The sequence below is a fragment of the Sturnira hondurensis genome, unplaced genomic scaffold, assembly GCF_014824575.4.
Source record: "Sturnira hondurensis isolate 20B ecotype Veracruz unplaced genomic scaffold, ASM1482457v3 Scaffold0002638, whole genome shotgun sequence".
Taxonomy (NCBI): Eukaryota; Metazoa; Chordata; class Mammalia; order Chiroptera; family Phyllostomidae; genus Sturnira; species Sturnira hondurensis.
In genome coordinates, this window is record NW_028075269.1 from 614,431 (window position 1) to 638,280 (window position 23,850).

At 45.5% G+C, this 23,850-nt stretch overlaps 1 protein-coding gene across 1 annotated transcript; it reads right to left on the bottom strand.

Annotated features, from left to right (window-relative positions):
• Positions 1-790: 790 nt before the first annotated feature.
• On the bottom strand, positions 791-17,108 carry E2F8 (E2F transcription factor 8). The gene is made up of 13 exons (XM_037040371.1): positions 16,883-17,108; positions 15,560-15,687; positions 13,264-13,542; positions 12,755-12,911; positions 10,859-11,173; positions 10,499-10,660; positions 8,665-8,802; positions 7,018-7,221; positions 6,614-6,701; positions 5,806-6,337; positions 2,065-2,197; positions 1,553-1,947; positions 791-1,168 (listed from the first exon to the last, which is right to left on the bottom strand). The coding sequence occupies exons 2-13, from the start codon at positions 15,572-15,574 to the stop codon at positions 986-988; spliced, it is 2,601 nt and encodes an 866-aa protein (XP_036896266.1). The 5' UTR covers positions 15,575-15,687; positions 16,883-17,108; the 3' UTR covers positions 791-985.
• Between the last annotated feature and the right edge of the window lie 6,742 nt (positions 17,109-23,850).

Genomic DNA, 23,850 nt, shown 5'->3' on the forward strand with positions numbered 1-23,850 from the left:
TGCTGCTTTCCCGTTCCTGGAGCTGGGCCATTCAGAAACTGTGGTGAGAGGACTGTACCTGCAGCACCCCCCTCTGTAGACAGCAGGGGGCCTGGGGAAGGTGCTGGTGGGGCCAGGGTGGGCCAGGGAGCAACCCAGCTCCTCCTTTCACTTCTAATCTCCCAGGGTGTGAAGGGAAGCACTTGGAACCGAGCTGTGCGACCTTGCCCAAGCAACAGGGACTTGAAGCCATTTTCACTTCTGTAAAAATGGGCCATAGGGAAGATCAAAAGGGAAGCAGAAGGTAGGAACATTTTGTAAACTTTGCATATCTAAGAGAACCCAGGATGTATTCTCTGTACCAAGAATTTGCCTTGGAGTTTAGTTAGGCAAATTTTCATTTCTCCCAACAGTGCCCTAACTGGCCAAATGAAAGTGTTAAATACATATTAGAAAAGTTTTAATTTCAACAATTTATGATTAAAAATACATTTTATAAATAATTTTTCCATAGACTTGATTGAGGATTGTTGCAAACTTTACAAAAAGACATACTGCAACAAAAACATTAAAATTACAAAAAATATAGCTCTAGCCCTCCTATTTAAAAATACATTATAAATCACAGCTTTTTCTTTGTGCAAAGTTTAAGAGAATGCTGTGTTAGGCATGTCACATATTCATTCAAAGAGATGTAAACTTTAATACAGTTACTTTGCATAATGGCATAGTATAGGCACAGGTGAAATAATTCATTCTTTCCCCCCTAGAAGCTAATATACCTTATTTCAACATTTTACTTTTATTTTTCAGGACTGATGGGTGAATTTACTTTAATACAAATATATATGTGGGTGTGTGTGTAAAAACAATTCTTTGTTTTGAAATTAAGAAAATCCTCAGCATACTTATAGTATTTTCAGAGACTGTATTCTCCAAACCAGTCTGAGTACACCTTTTTTCTGAAGCAATTCCTTAGAAAATGAAATGAAGCTGAATTTGTCAATTAACGGACATCCTCTGTTGAGACTTCCAGTTTTCGCTGGGGGACGAAGAGAGTCCCTGCAGAGGTTTTATTAGCACCATCGAAATCTGTGTAGGAGGAGCCCATTGATTTCACTGGTCCGCCTGGGGTACGGAAGAAACTTTCAGCCACTAATTGTGACCCTTTAGGCGTTACTGGAACAGGCTGATTGGAAAGAGAGGAACGGGGGAAAAAAGAAGTCAAACCGAGACAGGTGGGCTGTGGCGTCGTTCGAAGGCGGGACTGGAAGAACATGTCACATGTGGGAGCCCAGCACGACTGTGAAATCGGCTCGGTGAGCCTGGATGAGTTCTACATTCTCAGGTATTTTTGGTTAAGGAGAGAGAAAAGGCTCACAGGAGCTCAGTCATATGGACTGCCTGCCTGCACCCCCTCCCCAGGTTTGGGGAGGAGGTAGGCCTTCACTCTCCTCACTTGCCCATCCTTTCCCTCCCCAGAGAAGAAAAGCAAAAGCAAGTCTCCCAGGACACTGGCATTTGAGACTGAATAACCCAAGGCAAGAAATAAGTTAAATGAAAAAACTCTTACCTGTTGTGCCCCTGTCACAGCAATGGACTGTCCGTTTGGCTGGCTCTGGCCCAGGGCTGGAGAGTCATACCTGGTGGCCCGTCCTTGCTGAGGGCCTGCATTTTCTGGTGTGACACTAACGACCTCTAATCTTGGAGACATGGGGACCGTTCCAGGCCCGGGGCTGGCAGACACCTGCACCCCGGGGGAGATGAGCCCCAAATGCTGCAGGGTGAAGTTTACAATGGCCGAGCTTGGGTTCTGGACAGGAATGGGGTGGCTCGAAGTGAGAGCCGGGCTGCTCCCCACAGGTACGGCCGCCATGGATGTTGGGGAGACCATTAACTTCAGGGGTGTTACATGAAAAGAGGGAAAATTAACAGCGGTGAGTTCAGATGATGTCACCGGAATAACACCTGGAAATAAAAGGGAGGAAACTATCTTTAAAACACAGGCATTTGTCTGAGCAACTTACTGGGCTTAAGAGAACTTGAGACTGCCCCATGATGGAAGGGCATCTTACGTACACTCACCTGCGATTGGGGAGCTGTAGATCCTGTGGTTCGGAGAAAGCGTACCTGAGTTTTCTTTACTGTGCAGGACAGACTCTGCCCCCAGGGGTGAGCACTGGGTGAGAGGGATTAGGTATCCTGATGGGAACAAGGTCTAGAAAACAAGGAGGAGGGCTTTATTTTACACGCGAATAGTGGAAGAAAAGTGGCACCTGCCTCTTCAGGACTAATACACCTTGGTGGTTGTCTCAATACACTAATGCTTCCCAATGATACAGGCTGCGGGCAGGTACCTCCCTCCTATTCCCACTTGTCCTGAGTGATACAAACCACGTGCTTCTAAATGCCTTCTGTGGTCTTAGGAAATGCCCTAAAACTACTATTGAGCCTGCATACAGTAGTAGTCCCCCAGCAGGCCCCCTTCACACTGGTGCCCTAAATCCTGCTTTTGGACTGCTTGGTGTGCCGTGGAGCTGACCATCAGAACTGGTGTTGTGGGACACCATAATGGTGCCGCTGTGTTACTGCTGATAGTTCTTGAATTACATAGAATGGTAGTTCCCATAGAGTATTCCAAGGGACCCTCGCTTCATGGGATGCAAGCAGGCACTGCTCAAATCCTGCTCAGACACGTTTGGGAAATGGTGAATTCAACAAAGGAAAATGGTGTTTTAATTAGAGAAGCTCTGGGGGTCTAAGAGGGGCCTGCACTGTAAATCTCCAAGGGGGTGTCGGGCACGTAGCGCTCCCCAGGCCACTGGCAGCTGTATTTTTGGTAGTTATGAGAACTCAAGGAAAACATTTCAAGAAATGTTTTGTTGATGTGAGCCCTGGCTGGTGTAGCTCAGTGGATTGAGCGCAGGCCTGTGAACCAGAGGATCGCGGTCCGATTCCCAGTCAGGGCACATGCCTGGGTTGCAGGCTGGTTCCCTGCAGGCCAACTCCCAGCAGGGGACGCATGAAAGGCAACCATACATTGATGTTTCTCTCCCTCTCCTTCCCCTCTAAAGATAAATAAATAAATAAAATTAAAAAAAAAAGAATTGCTGAGTCCTTTAAAAAAAAAAAAAGAAAGAAATGTTGATGTGGAGAAGGGGACCGCCAAGCCACGGGCCCAAATGCAGCCTCCTGCCTGTCTGTGTGAACGTAAGGACACCAGGACATAGCCGTGCCCACTCGTTTATGTGCCCACTTGTTTATGTACCATCTGCGGCTGCTTTCCTGTTGGTTTTTTTACAATGGCGGAGTCGAACAGGTACAACGGAGGCCATATGGTCCGCAAAGCAAAAATACTTACTAAATGGTCCTCTACAGAAAGATGTTTACAGACCCCTGACTCAGAACAAAGGAGCTGCACAACCACAGATTTGTTTCTAATGCTTTAGGTTCTAACAACACCCAGCAAACACACTTACATACACTAAAGGGCACGGCACTGGGATTCACAGACTACTGGTGAAAAAAGAGAACTGATTGATTCACATTAGCAGGCCCAACTATCACAGAGCAAAAGCTTTAGGCAATTAAGTTATAGACCCAATGGAAATGGCCAGAATGCGGGGCTGTGTGTTTCCTCTCTCCGCCTGCTGGAGCACTGGGTTTTACCAAATGGGGAGAGCCGGGGGTGGCTGAACCGCCGAAAAGTCTGCTTCGGCCTTACCATGAGCAGGACCGGCAAAAACTAAATGCAGCTCTTGTAAAACTGGGGACCCTCCTTTAATCTCCCTCTGGATCCTTCTGGACATTGTTAAGACAATAGTCTACACTTTGACGCGGCAGGTCACAGGTCCTGTCTTTTCCTTGGGAACCATTAAATCCAAAATCCACACTGCTAAAAGTGTACCACAGACTTCAAATTTTGTTTCTAAGATGCTTAGCACTGTTCATAATCTTTACTGGAAGGCTCCTTGAAAGCTGCAGGAACAGAAATTTTTAACAGTCAATTTAGGGATTTTACAAATCCACTTTGCTATTGTTAATCCTACTTCCTTTTGCTAATCCTACTTCCTTGTGGTACAAGTTACTCTGGTTGATGGTTTAATTCAATTCTTCAGCAAAACCTGTAGTACTCTAATAGGTATTACTTTTCAATTTTCTACTAACTACATTCATCACAGCATCCTTTAACCTACAATGCTGATTCCTTTTTTTTTCTCACCTGAGAACTGTTAAATTAGCAGGATGGATGAATCTGACATATTTCAACTTGCATGTTATCTCATCTAGGCCACATGAGCCCTCCACCTGCCTCCACAGCCTATTTGATTTTCATTATGGCTCTTATTATTCACTACCTGACACGTCTGTGTTATTTGCACGCTGTCTCCTCATACCTGTAGCCTCTCGGTAAATCTTCACCGAATGAACTAACACAAATTGACACACTTTCTTTGTTCTGCTCGGTTCGTGCTTAAAAAAATGGTTAAATTGAAGTCACAGACATGAAAAAAGAAGGAGGGAGCATGGAAAATCTATCCACCGAAAACCCTAATCCTGAATATCTAAGCGAGCAACAGGAGACCACCATTAAATTCCCCCACCGGCCTGAGATGATGGACCTCCCAGAAAATCCAATCAGTCTAAAGCCTTACAATTTCCCCCCTAGCATGGATATTAAGTGCAAGATGATGCTGCACTAAGATATTTTGAATGGTTACCATGAGGCCATCCTTAGGGAAGACTTGACAAACTCTAAAGCTTCCTTAATAGCGGTTACAGATAATACCCTATATCTCACACTGCACCTTAAAAGAATCACAACCCCTTGGTGTGTATCATCATCACGCAACAAATTCACCTGGCCTCACAGAAACCGCAACACGGCCCTGAGGCAAGCACTCAAAAGCAACCATCGCCAAAGGCAGGTGGTGCTGGCTGTGACTTGGTCCAGGCCACAGAGCTCTACACCCACTAGATGTACCCTGGTGGAACAAATTCTTCAGAGATGTGGGGAAACAAGATGTAGAGAAATAAAATAACTTGAGCTAACAGCAGGGACAAAATAAGAGATTAACTTCCACTTCCACATTTAGTGGTGATCATGGCTTTCACGTATAAGTGTCCTAAGGGAGGAAAACGAGACAATGTGTATAGAAGTGCCTAATCCTTCTGCCATCTGGTGTGTGGGTAGGCATCCAATAAATGTTAACTCCTTCTTGATAAACTCCACCTAGAAAAAAAAAGATCTGGAACACCCCACTCCCTAGAAACCAGAGTGTCCCGTCAAATACACCTACGATTGCCCAGGGTAAAATGTTTCTATTCATACAGAACAGAAATTTTGGTTTAAATTTTAGAAAGTAAAAGGAGGGGGAACAATTTAACTTTCAGGCAACAGATGTCAGTTGTGCGACATCGAACAATTTTAGGTAATGACTCAGAAAGCCGAGTCACCAGAGCCCTGTGTATCCATCCATTCATTTGGGGTTACATCTGCTTGTAAATTATTTGAGACTTTCACGACAGGTGTTTGCATTCCAGTGTGTGGTAGAGAAATGGACTTAAGGACAACCACCCGTGGTGCTTTAAAAAGAGAGCAAATAATCCCTTCCTCCAAAGGTTAAAAATGTCTCTGCTGTCATCCAGGCGGGGGGATTAGCTGTCCGGGGGACCTTGTTTGGATTACGGATGCTAAAAAAACAGTTCCTTGTCTTCTGAGGGACGGCTCTGCTCTTCGCCCTGGTGGATTTCACAAGCCCCCAAATCCTCCTTTAATCAATCGGGGAGTTCCTGAAGCTTTGTGAAGTACAAGGGTGTACTTACCGTGGGGACATTTTCGTGTCCTTTTAGGTCTTCTTTAAATTTCTTTTTGGAACCAGAGTCCTCGACGGTGCCTGTCCTCTTTGAGCCTCTTTCTCCTGCAGGTTCTCTGTCCTGGTTCTGGGCACCTTGACTCTCTGGCACCAGGAACAGGCTTCCGGGCCTGGTGGAAGCACTGGGCTTTGTGGCCTCAGTGGCTGCTTTCTCGGTGGTGGCATCTGGGCAGTCTTTCGATCTCGTAGCTTTAGAAGAGGGGTTAGGGCAGACTGTTGGGCTCAGGCCCTGGGGCGGCGTCATGGTTTGGGCTTGGGCTGGCTGCAAGTAGATGGCATAGGATGGGCCCGAAGGACCTTGAGGTAGGATCACGGGCACTGCGGATGACAGTGTGTTGGGGATCAGAGGGACCACGCCCAGGGGCTGGAGGAGGGCTGGTGCTGTCAGCTCCAGCTCAGCATTCACTGGGAAGTCCAGGGGGACCCCTGGCTGGCAGTGCCCGGATCTTGCCAGCTGTAATTTCGTTTTCTTTCTGGGTTCACTAAAAGACAAGATTGAAAACAAAACGTGTTTTCTAAAATGTTCTAACATGAACACATTTTCTCTAAAACGTTCTACCACTTTATAATAGAGTTCCGGATTGAAGCCCAGCTTTTATGAAGCTAGCAGATAGTCTCCATAATAATTGCGTATGAGTTAAAGAAAAGATTATCTCACCAATTTCCAGGGCTAGTGCCTGTTCTTACATAAAATGGGGAATCCTAATGATGCAACTAAAGGTAGTTCACCCCGTTACTGAAGAGCCCTGCCAACCTACCTTGACTGCTCTTCTAACTGCATTTTGCAAATAGCTGCAAGCTGAGCCATTTTACTTGGGAAGGGCACAGGATTCTGCGAACTCTCAGCTGGGAAAACAGAGAGAAAGGCGGGGGTGGGGTTGGTCAAAGCAAATGAAAAAATGCTCACGCAGATGACACATCACCGAAGCCCAAGGAACGGAAAACATGCACCTCCCCTGAAATCACACAGAAATTAAATGGAAAAACCCACAAACGACTTTTTATCCTTTAATTTATACATGAGTTAGGCTTCAGGTGGGGTTAGGTATATGGATAGGGAAACAGTTCTCTCACAAGCCCCATCAGAAACCTGTTAACTTAAAAATGAATCAGATGACAAGGAATCCTTGCAAGCAGAGCCCTGACATGATTGAAAACGCACCTCTGTTGGTCTTGATAGGGCTACTGGGAGCCGAATTTATCTTCCTCCGGTCATTCTCGATGCTCTTAACTAGTTTGATAAGAGACGGGTGTCGAGTAAAGCTTGGCTTCCCACGTGTGGAAAAGAGGTTTTTGGCACAGTTCTCCTTTGAAGGCTGCCCCCCTTCCGAGTCTGAGGGGGCGAAGGGAATGACGGGGCTGAGACCTGAAAGAGAGAACATGGCGGCTCGTCTTCCTTTTGGGACGTCAAGTCAAAGCATAGTTCTAAAATGACTTTAGGAATGAAGTGGCAACCATTGCAGAGGACTGGTTATGTGCCAGACACCGTTTTAAGGACTTTTATCTACACGAAACCTTGTTTATCTCATTAAATGAATTCTGAGACAAAATTTCACACTTAGCATTTCTAAAATCCATTGTAGCTTATAACCAGTGGTGTGCTGTAGTGTAATTGTCAGTGGTTTTTTTCCTTGATATATAAAAAGTTGTGCATCTTATAATCAGTGGAGTCTTGATAGAATGAAATATGGTGACCCTCAATGCTGTCGACCCAATATTTGTGCCCTCCCCCAAATTCGTATGTGAACTCTAATGCTCAATATAATATTAGAAAGTGGGCCTTTGAGAGGTGCTACGGTCACGAGCGCAAAGCCTTCTTGAACGGATGAGACCCCACAGAGGTCCCCCCTTCTACCATGTGAGGTTACAGCAAAAAGAAGGTTGTCCAGAGCACAGGTGCTCACCAGGCACTGAATATACAGATGCCTTGATCTTGAACTTCCCAGCCTCCAAAACTGTGAGAAAGAAATTTCTGTTGTTTATAAGCCACTCAGTTTATGGTATTCTGTGACAGCAGCCTGAACACACTAAGACACTCTCAACACCTCTACCAGGGAAGCACTTCTCAAGAAATGCATCCCCATTTCAGGGATATTAACCAAGTGATCTCAGCTAGTAGACTGCTAGGCCTGGGATGTGAATTCCATCACTGTGGCCTCAGAGCCTGCACTCCAAATCCCTGTGCCAAAGGAGTTCTCTCTAAGATTACATCCCAAATCACAGTAACCTCACAAAGGCGCCATGGTTCTTTCTATTTTGCAGGTGAGGAAACACAGCCTCGGAGAAGTAAGGTGCCCAAGGCCACACAGCTAGTTAAGTGCTGGAGCTGAGTCTGGAAGCTAAGCCTCCCTCTACCCCCATGGCCCATGTTCTTGCCACTTTCCAGCACTTCTGTGTGGGAGCTTTGGTGGAATGCAAAATGTCAGAATCCCAGAGTTGAGATAGAGGGGATTAGAATATTGATACTGGAAAGAATTCATTTCATATTCTCAATATGCATAAGCTCTGTTATAGTCATTGGGAAGCATAGTAATGACAGCAGCAGTATCTCATGTTATGTGATGCTTTCGACTTTTTCCAAGTCCTTTCACATACAGATTCTACCTCCTAGGTACCGTACGGGAGGTGGTATGGATCTTGGGTTGCGGATGGAGCCAGAAGCCAGACTTTCCCTATTGACACTCATCTTTGTCTTTTCAATCACTCATATGTGTTCTTTCCACACAGGGGTGTGGGTTGGAAGAATATCTCTAAATATGCATTAATTCAAAAACAATGAAGCAAAGAATTTAAGAAAACAAATACATACCACTGGAATTAGGACTGATTTCTGGGCCTGTCCATTTAAAAGCTGGTTTTCGACCTCTTTCTTCATTCACATGAACTTTCTTGATAAGATCCAGGCTACTCAGAACATTAGCTATATCATACAACCTCCTAATTTTTGCTGGGGGAGAAAAGTTTATAGAATAAACCAGTTAATGGAATAACGAAAGATCAAAGGCCTCTGCTTCATAAGGATTTCGTATATTCAAAGAGCCATCCTAGACATCAATGTCAGACAGACAAAACGTGAATCTTTCAGAGGTACGCTAGTGCTACAGCTGTGATTAAAACAAGCAGTTTTAAATGCCGAAAAGGATCAGTTACTGCTGGTACTAACTTGTGAAATGACAAAAGCACACACCAGGAAAGGGAAAATAACTTAATGAGGTCACCCTATCAGGGACTATGTTACAGATTTTTTTTGACAGAAAATCACTATTGCTAGGCATCTTCTAGTGAGGATTCAGAAGAATTTTAAAAGAAATAAAGCACCAGTGATAAATGCATTGCTTTCCTGCTTGTGATACTTTATGAATGGAGATCGATTTACTATCACAGGCATGGAAAGTTCCAGAGACCATCAAAACTTGTAAACTGTTATACTGTCCTTATGTGATATGCAAAGCATAGATTTATTAATTCTACAGAGCTTAGGTATCTTAAAAAGTTTTGTTAGAAAGTCTGCTTTTACTTCCAGCTTGATCGTACCAAATTATAAATTGAGCCCCTTCTCCATAGCCATGCCAGAAGGTTCCGAGTTCCCTGGGGGTTTAATCAATTACACAGGTCCAGTTCCAGGGATGGCTTCCAGGGCTGTGACTAACCAGGGACACGGAGAGCGGAAAGCTGGCTGGTGACTCAGAAAAGCAGGCAGCCCGTCGGTGGTAGTGGGGTGTATTTTCTGAAATCGCAGATTTCCCAAGGCAATTGCCGGCATTATTGTTTTTCTCTCCACTTATTTTTGTCTTGATAGAGACACTACCAACGTGGGGATGTCTGAATGTATTTTCATAGGACTGGTACAGCTCTTCAGGGACAGAAAGGGTGTGTGACAGCTCCCAGGTTCTCCCACAGCCTCTGCTGTTGCTGAAGGTGGCTTTTCCCCAGCACACAGCCGGGTCCTCCAAGTGTCCCCTGTTCAGGCTAGCCTCATTCCCTCCCTGGAGGTTTGCTGATGTCTCCAGCAGAGAGAGGGAGTGCAGCAGACCCCTCCCCATCTGCCGAGATCGTCTTTCCACACCCTTTCCCTACCTGTTTCTTTGTGGAAATTCCTACAAAGTCTGTTTGACAGGTGAGGACATGAGTCTGCATCAGGGACCCAACCTATATAATCCCATTCCAACTTCGAGCAAATATTCTGCCTATAGCCATTCTTTCCAACGGGCAAACCAACTGTGCCGCAGGTGACTTCTGGTGACAATTTTAGAAGTTATTTGTATTTGTACATATAAGAGAGTATAAAGAGCAGAAACCAGGGTTCCAGTCCTACTTTACAATTTACTCCTCATTTAGACTGCAGGCAACTACAGATTGTTTATGAGTAAAACAAGGACAGTGCTACAATATCAAATGAGGTAACCTTTAAGGGACTGTTTATAGGTCAAAGTGTCAGACCGACAAGAGTAGTTACATGCATGTTTGAATCCTGCCCATTAATTAAAGCCATGATCATGGCTTCTGGGGAGAAGTAAAGATACAAAAGCACAATTAGAGAAGACTTGTTTATATAGCAACTGTATCTGGAAACCCGTTTGTAACTGAGATTTTATTGTTTAAGGAAGAGTAGGTCCCAAAGCCCAGGGAGGCTTGACACTTACTTTTAAACTTGCTTTTATCCAAATCTTCCACATGGTCCTCCCCAATTAAAATCTTGGCAGCAATTTCTAAGCTCACGATCTGAGGCGTCGACACCAAAAACAGCATCACGAATTTCTGGCTCATCACTCTTAAAGACTTGTCTTTGCGGCTGTTTACAGAAGCTTTGAAGAAGGACGAGGATTAATGAATTAAAATGCATCAAGGGACAAGTGACTTCTAGAGTAACAAGGCTAAAAATACTACCACCTGATCAGAGTTGACAACTGCAGCGTCTGAATGTTAAAGGCGGCAGTGGCTTCCCAGCAGTGTTTTCTACGGAGGCTTTTCTCCAGACCCCAGAGTTCACGAGCATCTCTCACCTGCCCGAAATTCTACTCCAGGGAGTTCGACAAAACACATGTCCGGGTGTCCGTTTTGGTCAGCGTTTGTCTTGATGATATGATCCTCTAAACTGTAACTCCTGCTGAAGTCAAACTCTTGTTCATAGTCTCGCTTCTTGATCATCATGATCTGCTCGGCGTATTTGTTTTCCTCCCCGACGCTTTTCAAAGTCCCAAGGGTTTTGTTGAGATTATGTCGCCCGTGCCAAGTGTACCTGTTTTTGGCCAGGCGGCTCACCATGTGTAAACTCTCTAGGACGTTCACAATATCATAAATGCGTCGACGCTCAACGTCTGCAAAGGATGAGCAACTGTGTGTTACTAGGATCAGATTTTGTAATGTGTACAGGACTGAATAACTTTTTCTCCCACGGCTTATTTTGTCAGTAGGTTCTGGATGATACAACTTTACTTACACTCAACAAAGGGGAAGATGAGAAAGACATGTTCCTGCCCTCAAAGGGTACAAATTAATTAATATGAATTAGAGGTGCCATTTATTGAGGGTCTACTGTGTGCCATAGCTTTAAAAAATTTCCAGCCTAAGCTTGAGAGGTAGGTATTTCCTGCACTTTCATGATGAGCACACAGAGGCTCAGGCTGGCTCACTGGCTCACCCCAGGGCACAGCGCCAATGAGAGGCAAAACCAAGTCTTTATGACTCTAAATCCCACACTTTACAACCTGTTTACTATGTTACTCCCCAACACACACACACGGCTGTCATATGATAGGTACCAAGTGCTCAGATTTCTCGCTGTTCCTGGAAACTGCCAGACATGCCTTTGCCCAAGGGCCTCTGTGCTGGGTCATGCCTTCTGCCTGGAATCCCTCTCCTAGACGTCTCACGGCTCTCTGCCTCGATTATCTCGTCCTTGCTCAGGGGTCACCTTCTCAAACTGAGGTCTGACCCAACCGCTTAATTGAACATTGCCAAGCCTGCCCCCAGTGCTCCCGACCGATCCTCCTTCACCCTGGTCTACGTTTTCTTTTTCTCCATAGCATGTATTACTTTCTAATTTATGTCCTTTGAATATTATCTCATGTCCCCACTAGAATGTAGATTCCACAGGACAGGCATTTGTCCCTTTTGTTCACGGATGTGATCACAAACTGCTACCACACTGCCTGGCACACAGTAGGCAGTCAAGGCACCTGCTGAATTACAAGGTCCATCCTACATAGCTACAATGGAGTGTATGTGAATAGGTGAATCTCAATAGCATATTCTTAAAATGAAGTAACATTGACATTTATAAACAGGTATTAGAAGGGCAAACCTTTATGGCATACTTGCTATATATAAAAATATCCTGCATATCTCTTCCCAGTTTATGATATTTTCATGACTGCAAAGGTAAGCCACATTTGCCATAGACCTTTTTATTTGTAACTAACTTCAAATCTATAAAGAGAGGAATAAAAGGAGGCAGAGGGACAAGGTAATTTTGCTCAGCACTCAGAAAACGCACTGGCCCTCAGAGTAGTGCTGAGTGGCAGGGAGCACCAAAGCCTTGCTCCTAGACAGCAGCGGATGATCATGAACCGCGCAGGCACCGTTCCACAGACAGGCTCTTTCACCGCAGAACCCAGAGAGAAGGTCCAACTCGTGGCTCTTATGAAACAAGTCATAAAACAATGTCGCCTTCCTCTAAGGCTGTGGGCGCTTTTGAAATGCCCTCAGAAGCAATCTCCACTGTGAAAACTATATGCCTTTATTCTTACATTAATAGGGCTTGCTTTAGAGATTTATAATTCCCTGTGGCCTAGTCTGTGTCACTACAAACACTGGCTAGACGGGCGTGGGTCTGAAGGAGTGAGGCCACAATGTCACTTTAACTGTTAACCATTTCAGTAAGCAGTTTGCATACTTACTAAGCTCCTCAGCTACTTCGTCAAGACAGATGTCATTATTCACGGCAGGGTTGGGATACTTAGGATATCGTGCTAAGAATTTATGACACAACAATCCTAAACTTTTCTCCTTTCGACTTGGTTGGGATTTCTCATATTCGTCTCCTGATAAGGGGTCCTACAAAGGAAGAAGTAAACAATGTCTTATTCTGAAATAAAGTTTGACAGATTCATTGGGGGCCTCTGCACTCTAGGACTAACACTGGTATGACTGCTTCACTTCAACAGCTGCAAAATCTGGGGGAGAAAAAAGGTAGGGAGCTGGTATACACTGCTGGGAAGATCTAAAAGGGAAGCTTGAACTGAAAGTAAGTCAAAGGTTCAGAATTCCATGCTATACTGGGTGGGCTCCAAACCTTTTGGTGCTTTGAAGGAGGCTGATAGTCTGTGGCCGGCGATGCTTTATACTGCTGCCACTCAGCTGCTGTTCTCCACACCCCCCAGGTCCCTCCAGTCCTCTGCAAACCTACGTGCAAACAGTCTTTGGCCTCTGGTAATCCATTCCTGTTGTCAAACAGCCCCCTTTTCTGATCTCTGTTGCGGATCTCGGGGCTCACGGCACTGATGAGCATCTTCAGGTTGGCTGTTGGTGTCCAGGGTTCTCCCTGGGAGGTCTCCTTGGGCTTGGTGGGCGTGGTCAAAGGGCCAAAGTCAGACTGGATCTCCGTCAACACTGCGTTTGCTGCAGTGGATTCTTTCAGAGGTGTTTTCATCTGTCCCCTTTTATGTGGCTCAGAAAAGAGATTTTCCTGGTTTAAAACAATAATTAAGTTTACTATAAAACAAGATTGATCAGATAGCCTTTGACTCTAGAAATTACACAATAAATGAAATATTGCTAAGGAAAAGAACACCTAATGAGGTTGTAGAGTTGATTATTTTAGTCATTATACTGATACTTGTCCATTCTAAAAACTAAATTTCCCATTTTTAATTATGCAACGAAGCATGGACTTAATTTTTTTCATCTTCTATTTCAAGGACTTAAAAAAATCAAAACTTATGTTTTTTAAACTTTTTATGTTGAAATAATTTTAGCTTTAGAGGAAAGTTGCAAAGATAGCATAGAGTTTCTATGTATCTTTCGTTCAGTTTCCCCTAACAGAAGCGATCATTTTAAATGATCCCAAACTTCTAGGAGTTACTTTCACTCATGAAACTGTACTGAGTAAAGGCCTCCATAGCAGAAGCCATGTCCCATTCATCTGTGTATCCATCTAGCACAATGGCTTGCATGCAGTAGGTGCTCAATAAAACACCATTGATGCAGAAGAGTCAGAGAGCCCTGGAGGTGAGGGTGAGGGCTAGAATGGGCTCACACTTGTTGGCCAAATCTAGTAGGGAGCCAAATCCAGAGTGCCAAGGAGTGGGGTTTCTGATTGGGAAAGGCTGTCCTTTAACTATCTAGTTCTTCACTTTACAGATGGAGAAGTAAAATTAGTTACTCAAAGCCCCAGGGTTACTTCCTTGCAACCGGGAAGGCAGAGCAGGTGTATGCAACTCAACAAAGACTGCCACTGAGACATAAGAAGGTGAATTTACAGTAGTTCTTAAATTAGATTAATGGAGACCATGTTTCTTCTTTTGGCCACTAGGGACTTCATGCATCCTTCTAGTCTATTTTAAAGAAAATGCTTGGAATGACAATTAAGTGGAAGAATACTAAGACACACACTAATTCCTTTTTTTTAAAGATTTTATTTATTTATTTTTTAGAGGGGAAGGGAAGGAGAGAAGGAGAGAAGTACCAATGTATGGTTGCCTCTCATGAGTCCCCTGCTGGCAACTGTCCTGCAACCCAGGCATGTGCCCTAACTGGGAATCGAACTGCGATCATGTGGTTCGAAGGCCTGCGCTCAATCCACTGAGCTATGCCAGCCAGGGCTCACACACTAATTCCTCAATGACTAATTCCTTGAAACAAAGATGGATGGGACTATTTTGTATGTCTGTGACTCCTCAAGATTTATCAAGTGCTTTTCCATTTGTATTTTCACCAAGTTCTAAAGTCCTATTCTGCAGAATAGGACGGCCAGGTTGAGAGGCGGCATGGGACTTCAACCATCAACCCAACTACAGTACTGTTGCATGGAAGTCAGTGTAAGTTATCCAATGGGAAATGCTCCTGAGCAAGAGCACCTGGGAGGTGCTGACCCAAGGAAGGCTGCTGTCCTTTACCTCAGGCTATCAAAGTAACAGCAATTTTCTTATTTGACTGACATATAAATCTTGTAGGAAAGTTGCATATTTCTTTTTTGTTAACCTCGCAGTAGTTAAAACACCAGTCAATTCACTCCCTCCAGCCCCGAAATTGACAATTCTTTTGTAATTTTACAGAACTGTTTTTCTTTCCTCGTTTGCAGCCCCCATAGTTCCAGAAGCTGGGGATTTGGGAGGAAATTATCTTAAAAAAGAAATCTAATATCAAATCATGTCAAATGCCCTCTTCTAAATCCCTTTTGTTCAAGAATTCTCAGAAAAACCATGAGACTAACAAATTTTATTAATCTTAAAAATAACTTTTCTTTCTGCTTATTTCTTTGAGACTTCCACCAAATCTTTTATTGAAAACTAGAAAGATTACTTTAACTCTGGGCGATTCTCTCCCTCTTCAAAAGTTAAACTTTTCTTCCTTCTGGGTTTTTAAAGGCTAACTAGAAGGGGATGTGGCATTAATAAGAGATTGGATATCGAAAAATTACTAGTTAAATCAGGATGATATTTCATTTAAAACTGCAAGGAGGAATACTGAAGTTTAAAAGGTACCTTTTCGTTCTCCATCCTGTAAATTTCTCATACATTTAGAATTTCTTAAAAAATAAAAAATCCGAAGTTCCTCCCAATATCCTGATGGTTCAAGTAGTTCAATCAATTCTGTTAGAAAGTTTAGTATCCTTAAGGAAAAAAGGAAATAGAAAAATTAAAGAAAAATAAAAGCAGGAGATTTGCTGAAAATTCCTTCATGGACACAACAGGCTACTGAAACAAAGACAAACGAAAACTGACAAACTGCACTTACATTTTATTCCAGACCAGAGATAGCCTCACTGGGCAGGAAACTACACCAAACGCCGGCAAATTCTTTCAGGAAACTGATCTGTTGCCACGAGACTTCAAGCAACCCACAGAATTTCCAATGACAGCCCTTTCCCACCTTTAGAGAAGTCAGGCCATTCTCGGGACCCCACTGAACGGACTGTAATAAGCACAAGCACCCACCTAAGTCACAGATCAGGGTTTGAGACTGAGCTCGCGAGCCCAGGTTCCCGCTGAACTGACACGACCCTAAGTATTGGGAGAGAAGTCTGCATTTAGATGCTTGCATTTCCCCCCTGACACGCACGTGCATAAGGTTCAGCAGTGAAGTCTTGGGAAATAGCTTCACAGGAAACTTCCAAACTCAGTCCTTAAACTGCAAACCTGATCTGAGTATTTAAAGAACGCCTTATGGTTCAAACTTTTAATTAAGACTTCCCTAAAGTTGCAAAGCGCTACGCGCTCGCCATTCAGTTAGCCAGTTCACACCACGATGTTGGAACCCACCCTGGAAGACTGATTGCCTTTGCTCAGTAAGGTAACCAGGTACTGTCCACGCTTGGTGCTCAAAGCACTTCCCCGAAGCCTGGTCGATTACCCCTCCCCCCCAAACCCCATCCGCACACAGCCCGCGCTACAGTTTCCGGACAGCATCCCCTAGGTTTCCAGAGCAACGATCCCCGACCAATCAGAGAGCTAGCCACAGGCCTGCGATTCGTTGGCGCTGTCGGGGCGGTCTGGACCTTCCGCCTTCGATTTAAAAATTTGGCGCGGAAAGCCGGACGTGGCCGGCACCGCCCCTTGGTTAAGCTGAGCTAGAGCGCGGGCAAACCGCGCCCCAACCACGGCATCCCAGCCCCTCCCCCTCGCTTGCCCCCTCCCCTCTGCGCGGGAGCTCAGCTCCTCCCTCCCCGGCCCCCAGCGGAGCGAGAGGCGGGAAACGGCCGCTGCTGCTGCTGCTGCTGCTGCTGCCGTATCTCTCCCAAGCTTTCTCCCAGTGCTGGTTCTGCCAGGCACAGCTTCCCTCTGTGTCCCGCTGACCTGTCAGTTCACCTCGCAGTTGGAGCGGGCGGAATCTGAGTGGGGACGCCTTGGCACCTCTTCCCCGCTCAGGCTCCGGAGCCCGCGAGTCTGGCCTTCAGCCGGTCCTTACGGTGCGCCGAGGTGGGTGCCAGAGGGAAATGCCGAGCCCGGCACTGGCGGGCCGGCGGGAGGGCAGAGGGAGCGTGACTGCCCAGGAGTAGTCAAGCCCCCGATTTGAAATTAACCCGCTCCCCGCGCGAGCCGATCCCGTGGCCGGGGCGGGCCGCTCCCCTCCCCCACGCCCACTCTGCCCAGCCCCGGACATAGCGCGCCAATCCGAGCCTCCGGACCCGAACCCGCCGCGAATCACTGTGCAGGCGCCACCCTCCGGTCCCGCCTCTGAGATGGTGTTGGGGAAAAGTTCAGCAACTTCCCCCCACTTTTTTAGAATTTGCAAGCACCCCCTCCTCTCGCTCAAGTTTGGGGAGTGAAGTTTGGCCCTCCCGGGGCACGCACGCGGGCACGGACGCTGGCCCTCTGCGATGCCTGCCCAGCCCGAAACCCAATCACCTGCTCTTCGGATTCCAGCCAGAATCGTTCCCCCTTCTATCCCTAGCATGCATTAATTTTCTGTCCATTATCTGCCCCATGGTTTCTAGAAGAAATTGGTGTGTGGAGAGAGAGGCTTGGCCAACTGGTGACCATACTGGGTTGGCGCGGGGTCTTGTCCCAGACGAAAGAACTCAGGTGTGTGAAGAGGAGGATGGAGGTTGCACGCTCGCGGAGCTTGTTCTGCGTGTCCACGGTTCCCTCTCCCGGTCTCCCACCCGCTCCTCCCGTTTCCCTCCCTGTCGCCTTCCCTCTCTTTCCCTCTTTTTCCTATTTCCGAGCCTAGGGCAGCTTCATCATGAAATACTGTAGAGTTCTAGATTGCTATTAGGATTGGGAGACGCTGTAGCCCCAAGCACTTCGTTTTTCAAACGGGGAACCGAAGCTTGGCTGGCAGCGCTGCCGCGCCTGTACCTGGATCCTTTACGCCTTCGTTGGCTTGCTCCTCTGTCATCTGCCTTAAAGTGTTTCCCCTTTCCTGGGCATCTGTGTTGGAGTTGGGGGTCGCATATATTGCCTAACCGCACCTAGAACAGGGCGCCCGTCTATCAACTGTTTGGTTTGAGCGCTTCCTTCTCTTGTAATCTCACGTCTCTAAACTACAGCAAACCCAGGGCTGCGGATCCCCCAATCCCACTTGAGATTTGCGTGTCAGTGAATCATCTCGCGCTGGCTTGCCGCGCGGGACGTTTTATATTCCCGGATGCAATATAAGGGCTGGAATGGTGTGATACGGAGAATACAGTCGCTGCAGCACAGCGACCGGCCGCCGGCCCAGAGGTCTGGGTGAAAAGCAGTGGCTCTTCCCCCGGTGGACTTCAGGGCAAGTGGACTTCAGGGCGCAGAGGGTGACCGCCCCTAACGGTGTCTCTGCCCTCCCTTCGCTGCCAGCCGGGTGCCTGCCGTGCCGTTGGGCTTCAGGCAAGTGTTGCTGAAGAAAGTGCTTGGACCTGAAAGCTGGCTCTTGGTGTGATGCCTGTAACTCTCAGACTTAAAATAAAACGAGGGTCACAGGGCAGGCCCCCAGCCCCAACAGGGGTTCTTAATGAGCCCCGCGCACCTTTTCTGGAGCAAGGTGCGGTTGTGAATACATCGGTGAAAGTGGGCAGTTGGTGCTTCTGTTTTAGCCACTGTTTCACAGATTGTTGTGTTGCCCCGCCCTCCTGCACCTACTGGAGTGCTCCTGGTTAGCTCTGCCCCGCCTGCCTTAAGTTTTTACAGCCGGGGGGGTCTTCTTTAAAGGGACTCTTTTCAGAAGCAGCAGATGTGTTCAGAGTTGGTGACTGGTGCACTCACATCTGTGGCCTACGGCCATTCGTGCCCCAGGTGTCTGCGTGCCAAATACTTGCAGGCGGTAATGCAAGGAACAGCCATCTCTGGTGACACTGCTCAGATGGCATTTCATTTAATTTTCAGCGAAGACGTTCACCAATGGGTTATGATCCGGAAAGAGAAGCAGAGCGATTTGAACAAACCCAAAGTCTTAGGGTAAGAGGCAATGCTGAGACTTGAAGTTAAGTGTTTATTCCTAAGTGGTTTTTTAATAGAAAGCCATGTTTTTTATGGTGCTCATTCTTACTTTCTTTGCAAGATTGTTGTACCCATTTTATAGAGGAGAAAAACTGAGGCACAGAAAAGATTTCAGTTGGCCAAGTTAGCTGTAGGGCATCATAATCCAGGTCTACCTTGTCCCGGTTCATGTATCCCCTTTCACAGCCTCTGAAAGTTCCTATAAAAGCAGTATTGGTGCCCTGGCTGGCGTAGCTCAGTGGGACTGCAAACCAGAGGGTCGTGGTTTGATTCCTGGTCAGGGCTCATGCCTGGGTTGTGGGCCAGGGCCCCAGTATTGGGTGTATGAGAGGCAACCACACATTGATGTTTCTCTACCCCTCTTTCTCCCCACTTCCCCTTTCTAAAAAATTTACTAAATATTTCTTTTAAAAAAAGCAGTATTGGTGACATCTTAGACCAGCCCTTAACCATCTAATCCCTCTTCCAGCATAACAAAGTATAGAAAAATCATTATATGTTATTCTTATTTTAATGACAATTGTCATGTCTTATTGAAGCATGTGAAATTTTAATCCAGATCCCTAACTGTGATGAAAAGTGGCTCTATTAAGAGTGAAGTGACATAGTTTTGAGATCTTAACCCTTTTCAGCTAATGGTAATGAAAACAACAAACAAGCTGCAACAGTTCCACTCAACACTCTTTAGTGTGTAGATTTGAAATTCAGCATGAGTGTGAAACAAAGATATTTGAATCTATTGAAAACTTTTATGTTTACAATCCAGCCAAGAAAGAAGGACCAGGGGACAGGTTGAAAGTCTTTTCCCCCTATTTTCCCATCAAACATGTTTTTTTCAGTTATTAGTTATATAACCCAAGGAAATGTCCGTGCATTTGTTTCTGGTCTTTCGTTCATCACGCTGTGTAATGTGCATGTCACTGAAGCCAGACCGGTTTTTCAGCTCTGCTCTGCCTCCCTTACGGTTTGTGCACCTTACAGAGCTGGGATGTTACATAACACATTTGGCACTAAAAAATGAAAAAGTTATCAGAGGTGAAGGGAAGATGGGCGTCATCTGAGGCGTCTAGATTTGAAGGTAACTTTTAGCATTTCAAAATCCTGTCCGTTTTCATCATCACCAGAGCCTCACACAGGGTGTGCACAAAGATCAGGCCCTTCTCCCAGTGACTGACAGGCTGACTGAGGGGCTAAGGAAAGAATTACTCTAGCTGGTAGGCTCCTAGCTCTTTCCTTCTTGCTCTCTTGTCCCCTCCTCCCCTAGTGCTTCATCACCAGCTCTATTTCCTGACCCAGTGGGGCGATGTGGGGCTGTACTGTTCCTGCAGCACGTGCACGCACAGTCACCACAAAACAGCTGTCCAGAGCTTTAAATTGCACAAATCCCCATGTGCTTTGCTGGGTTAGATCATGACTGCTCACCACTGTATCTCAGCCCTCCTGGTCCCTTTACCTCATTGGTTACTGGGCTCAAAAATGAATTGCAGTGGGTCCAATCTAGGCAGAGCTGAAAGAAAGTGGATATGACAAGGGATGCAGTAGATGGGAGTGCCTGGGAGCTGGCTCATGCTGCCCATGGAGCTGGCTTGGCCAGAGCCTGATGGTGGCTGCAGCTGGGCCGTGTGTCCCTCCAACTCTCCTGTGACTTCCTGTGGGGCAGTCCACTCAGCTGATGAGACCTGGGTGGGTACTTGCAGCCCTGCATTCAACTGCTGCAAGAATAGCTGCTCTTTATTGAGTAATGACCTTGTCTAAATTTTGAAAGTGCTTTGGAGATAATAGAGCACAAACTACTGAGGACCCTTTTATGGAATTGGAGTCTGAGCTCTGTCCTCATTACCTTACTGCATCGTCTGGTCTTCAAATTGTCACAGAGCTGCGGATCACGTAGGCTTAGCACTTACCAGTGTGTTGGAAGAACCCTTTTACCTAGGTTCCAGAACATTAAAAAAGTACACATACAGGGAATGGGGGGGGTGAAAAATTCCCAGCCAATGCTGGAATCCCATAACCTCCCTGATCCATGATTGCCATCCTTGGGTTGAAGTCTGGTACTGAGTGTAACTGCGCAGACTTCCTTCAGGTGACCCTGTGTGTGCATCTGTTACAAACACCCCTTCTATCCCACTGTGAGCTCCTAGAGGGCAGGGAGGGGAACTTTCTTATTTCTATCCGCTTCCTGTGCCCCCTTCCACCCTAGTGCCCAGCTGGGGTACTAGTAACTATGTTACTTGATTGAGTAAGCCCTATCACCAAATGCCATATCATCAAGCTCAGAAGATACCTTGTCTCTTCTTTATTTTCAGGGCCAAGTTCAATGCCTGGCCTCTACTTGGTGTTCTATAATGTCAGGAAAAAAATAGTTACCATAGTTACCATCCCTTTAAAAATGTTTTTACTTCAGCTAAGTACTATTTCTAACCCCCTTTACTCATGACTGTTTTATCTATTCACTTGCTGTAACATAGTATCCTGAATGCCTACTGAATTAGATGCTTTGTAGATACAGGTGAGTGAAAGAGGCAGAGTCCTTGCCCTTTTGGAATTTACAGTCAAGCAGTAGAACAGTGTCTGGCACAAAGTGTTAACTGCTATTAATATTACTATTGACATCTTATTTTTTTCCTGTAAATGTGAGACTTCTTTATCACTCAATTTGGCAAAAGCCTTTTTTTTCCGTGTTCTGTCTCTACATTATTTTTTTATTTTTAGTTTTGTGTACTTCTTTCCCCCTAGGAGCCCAATTTTTGTCCTTTCCTTCTTTCAGCCCGTGTGCATGGACTACTTGATCTGAGCCTAGGGACTGTGCTGGGCACCAGCCACAGGACGTGGTGGCTGCCCTTGGGTCGCGGCAACAAAGCCAAACTTTCACTTACCTTCTTTCTTTCTCTCTGTCTTTCTTTTCCGGGGACATGGACTTCATCTGGGCAAGTTGTCTACTTTTCTGAGTCTTTCACAGTGCTGCTTCAGAGTCACCGAAGGCAGCCTGGTTTCTGCTAGAATGATCACCAAAGTCAGCTCAAGTGGGTTAGTTAAGCCTCCACCAGCTCTCGGGTGGAGTCCAGAGCCAGGAGGACAGAACAGGCTCCTGACCAGCCAAGTGAGGCTGAGGTGGGGGCATCACGCCCCTCAGGGTTAGAGACAGTCACCAAAACTTCTGACCACCCACTTCTTCCTCAAGCGGGTTTCTTCTAAATCACCCTTGGCTCTTGTGAACTTCCCTTAAAGTCAGTCATGGTTTCTAGAATCAGGTTTGCCCTAATATACATCGTGATACCAGATAAGAGAAAGGAAAGAAGGAAGGAAGGAAGAGAGGGAGGGAGGAAGGAAAAGAAAGAGAGAATGTGAGAAGGAAGGAAAAAAAGAAAAGATAAGATCATTTAATTGCCTCCTATACATGCCTGACTGGGGATCGAACCTGAAACCTTTGGGTGTACAGTACAAGGCTACAACCAACTGAGCCACCTGGCCAGGGCTCTCTACATGTGCTTTTTAAGTAGTGCTAAGGTTTGTTATAAATTCAGCCTTTAAAATAAAAATCTATAGTTTTTTTCAAGTTAGTTTGAATAATCTGAAATGACATTACTTTTTTATTAAAAAGAAAGTTAATCAAAATTTTTAGATGCCGGTTGTTTTGGCATCATTGTGAGAATAATGTCCTGTCTGTATCATGTCAAAGATGGTTGCTTCTTAGAAAAACTTGGGGTCTAGAAACAGAAAGACATCTGCTAGTCAATTATCTTTCTTGATAGAGGATAAGATGTGGATAAAATTCAAGATTTTGGGTTGATACAGACCTTGGGCAAAAGCTCACCTCATCATTAGAGCTGTGTGACCTTAGGCAAATTACTTACCCTCTCTGAGCTTCACTTTTCCCCCTCACTAAAATTAGGGTCAAAATACCCTCCTTGAAAGGTTGTTTTGAGGATTAGATGAGATAAATGGATGTAAAGTACTTAGCATAATGTTAGCACATTATGGTATGTATTCAGTCATAGTTATTGTAATATATTATTGTAATCCAGATGAATCGATTCATTTTTTAATTGTTTTTTCTGGTTTTAATCACTCTGGAGAAAAAAAATTTCCAGTCCCTAGATTGTTTGGCCAGGAAATTGTTCCTCCTGACCAACCAAGTCTTAATCAGTCCTCCACCCTCTTTCTCCTACCTCCCGCCACTCCTGTGCCACCCCTGTCGCAGGTGCGGCTGGGCTCAGTGCTCAGCTGTGGGAGGAGGTGTCCAGTGTCTTTGGAAGCCTTACAACTAGAGGCCTGCTTTATCTTTTTTTTTTTAGGACTTAGTTTATAGAAATGCTTGAGAAAGATGTGTTGAAGATGTGTAAATAGCCTAAGATAGTGTACACTTATCTCTTAGTACAATTAGTAAGTGCATCATAATTTAAGGTTCCTCCGTCTAGTTTATTGGCTCTGTTAGTACACGTTGCCTCTCCTGTTCTTTGTTCTTTGGCCTCTGCTACCAGCACACAAACATTGTAATTGCTTCAAGCACAGGCCTGGGCATAGAATTGGGTTCAATTAATACTTGCCAACTGGCTTAGAATTCAAGGACACTGGCCTTAGCGGAGGCTGTGGCACCTGTTAGCTCTGCGACCTAGGGTAAGTCACTTACCTCTCTGAGCCTCAGTTTCACCTGTGAAAATCTGCTTATGTTCGTGACAAAGACTTCATTGATAGTGTGGACCAACTGAGGCAGTGGATGCCAAAAAATGTTTGAAAACATTAATTGCTATTTGATTATAAGGAAATAGTTTAATTAATATGATCAAATCTCTTTCTAGTTTATTCATTTCCACAGCAAAAACTGTCATGTGCTGTGTGATCTTCGAGAAACCATTCAG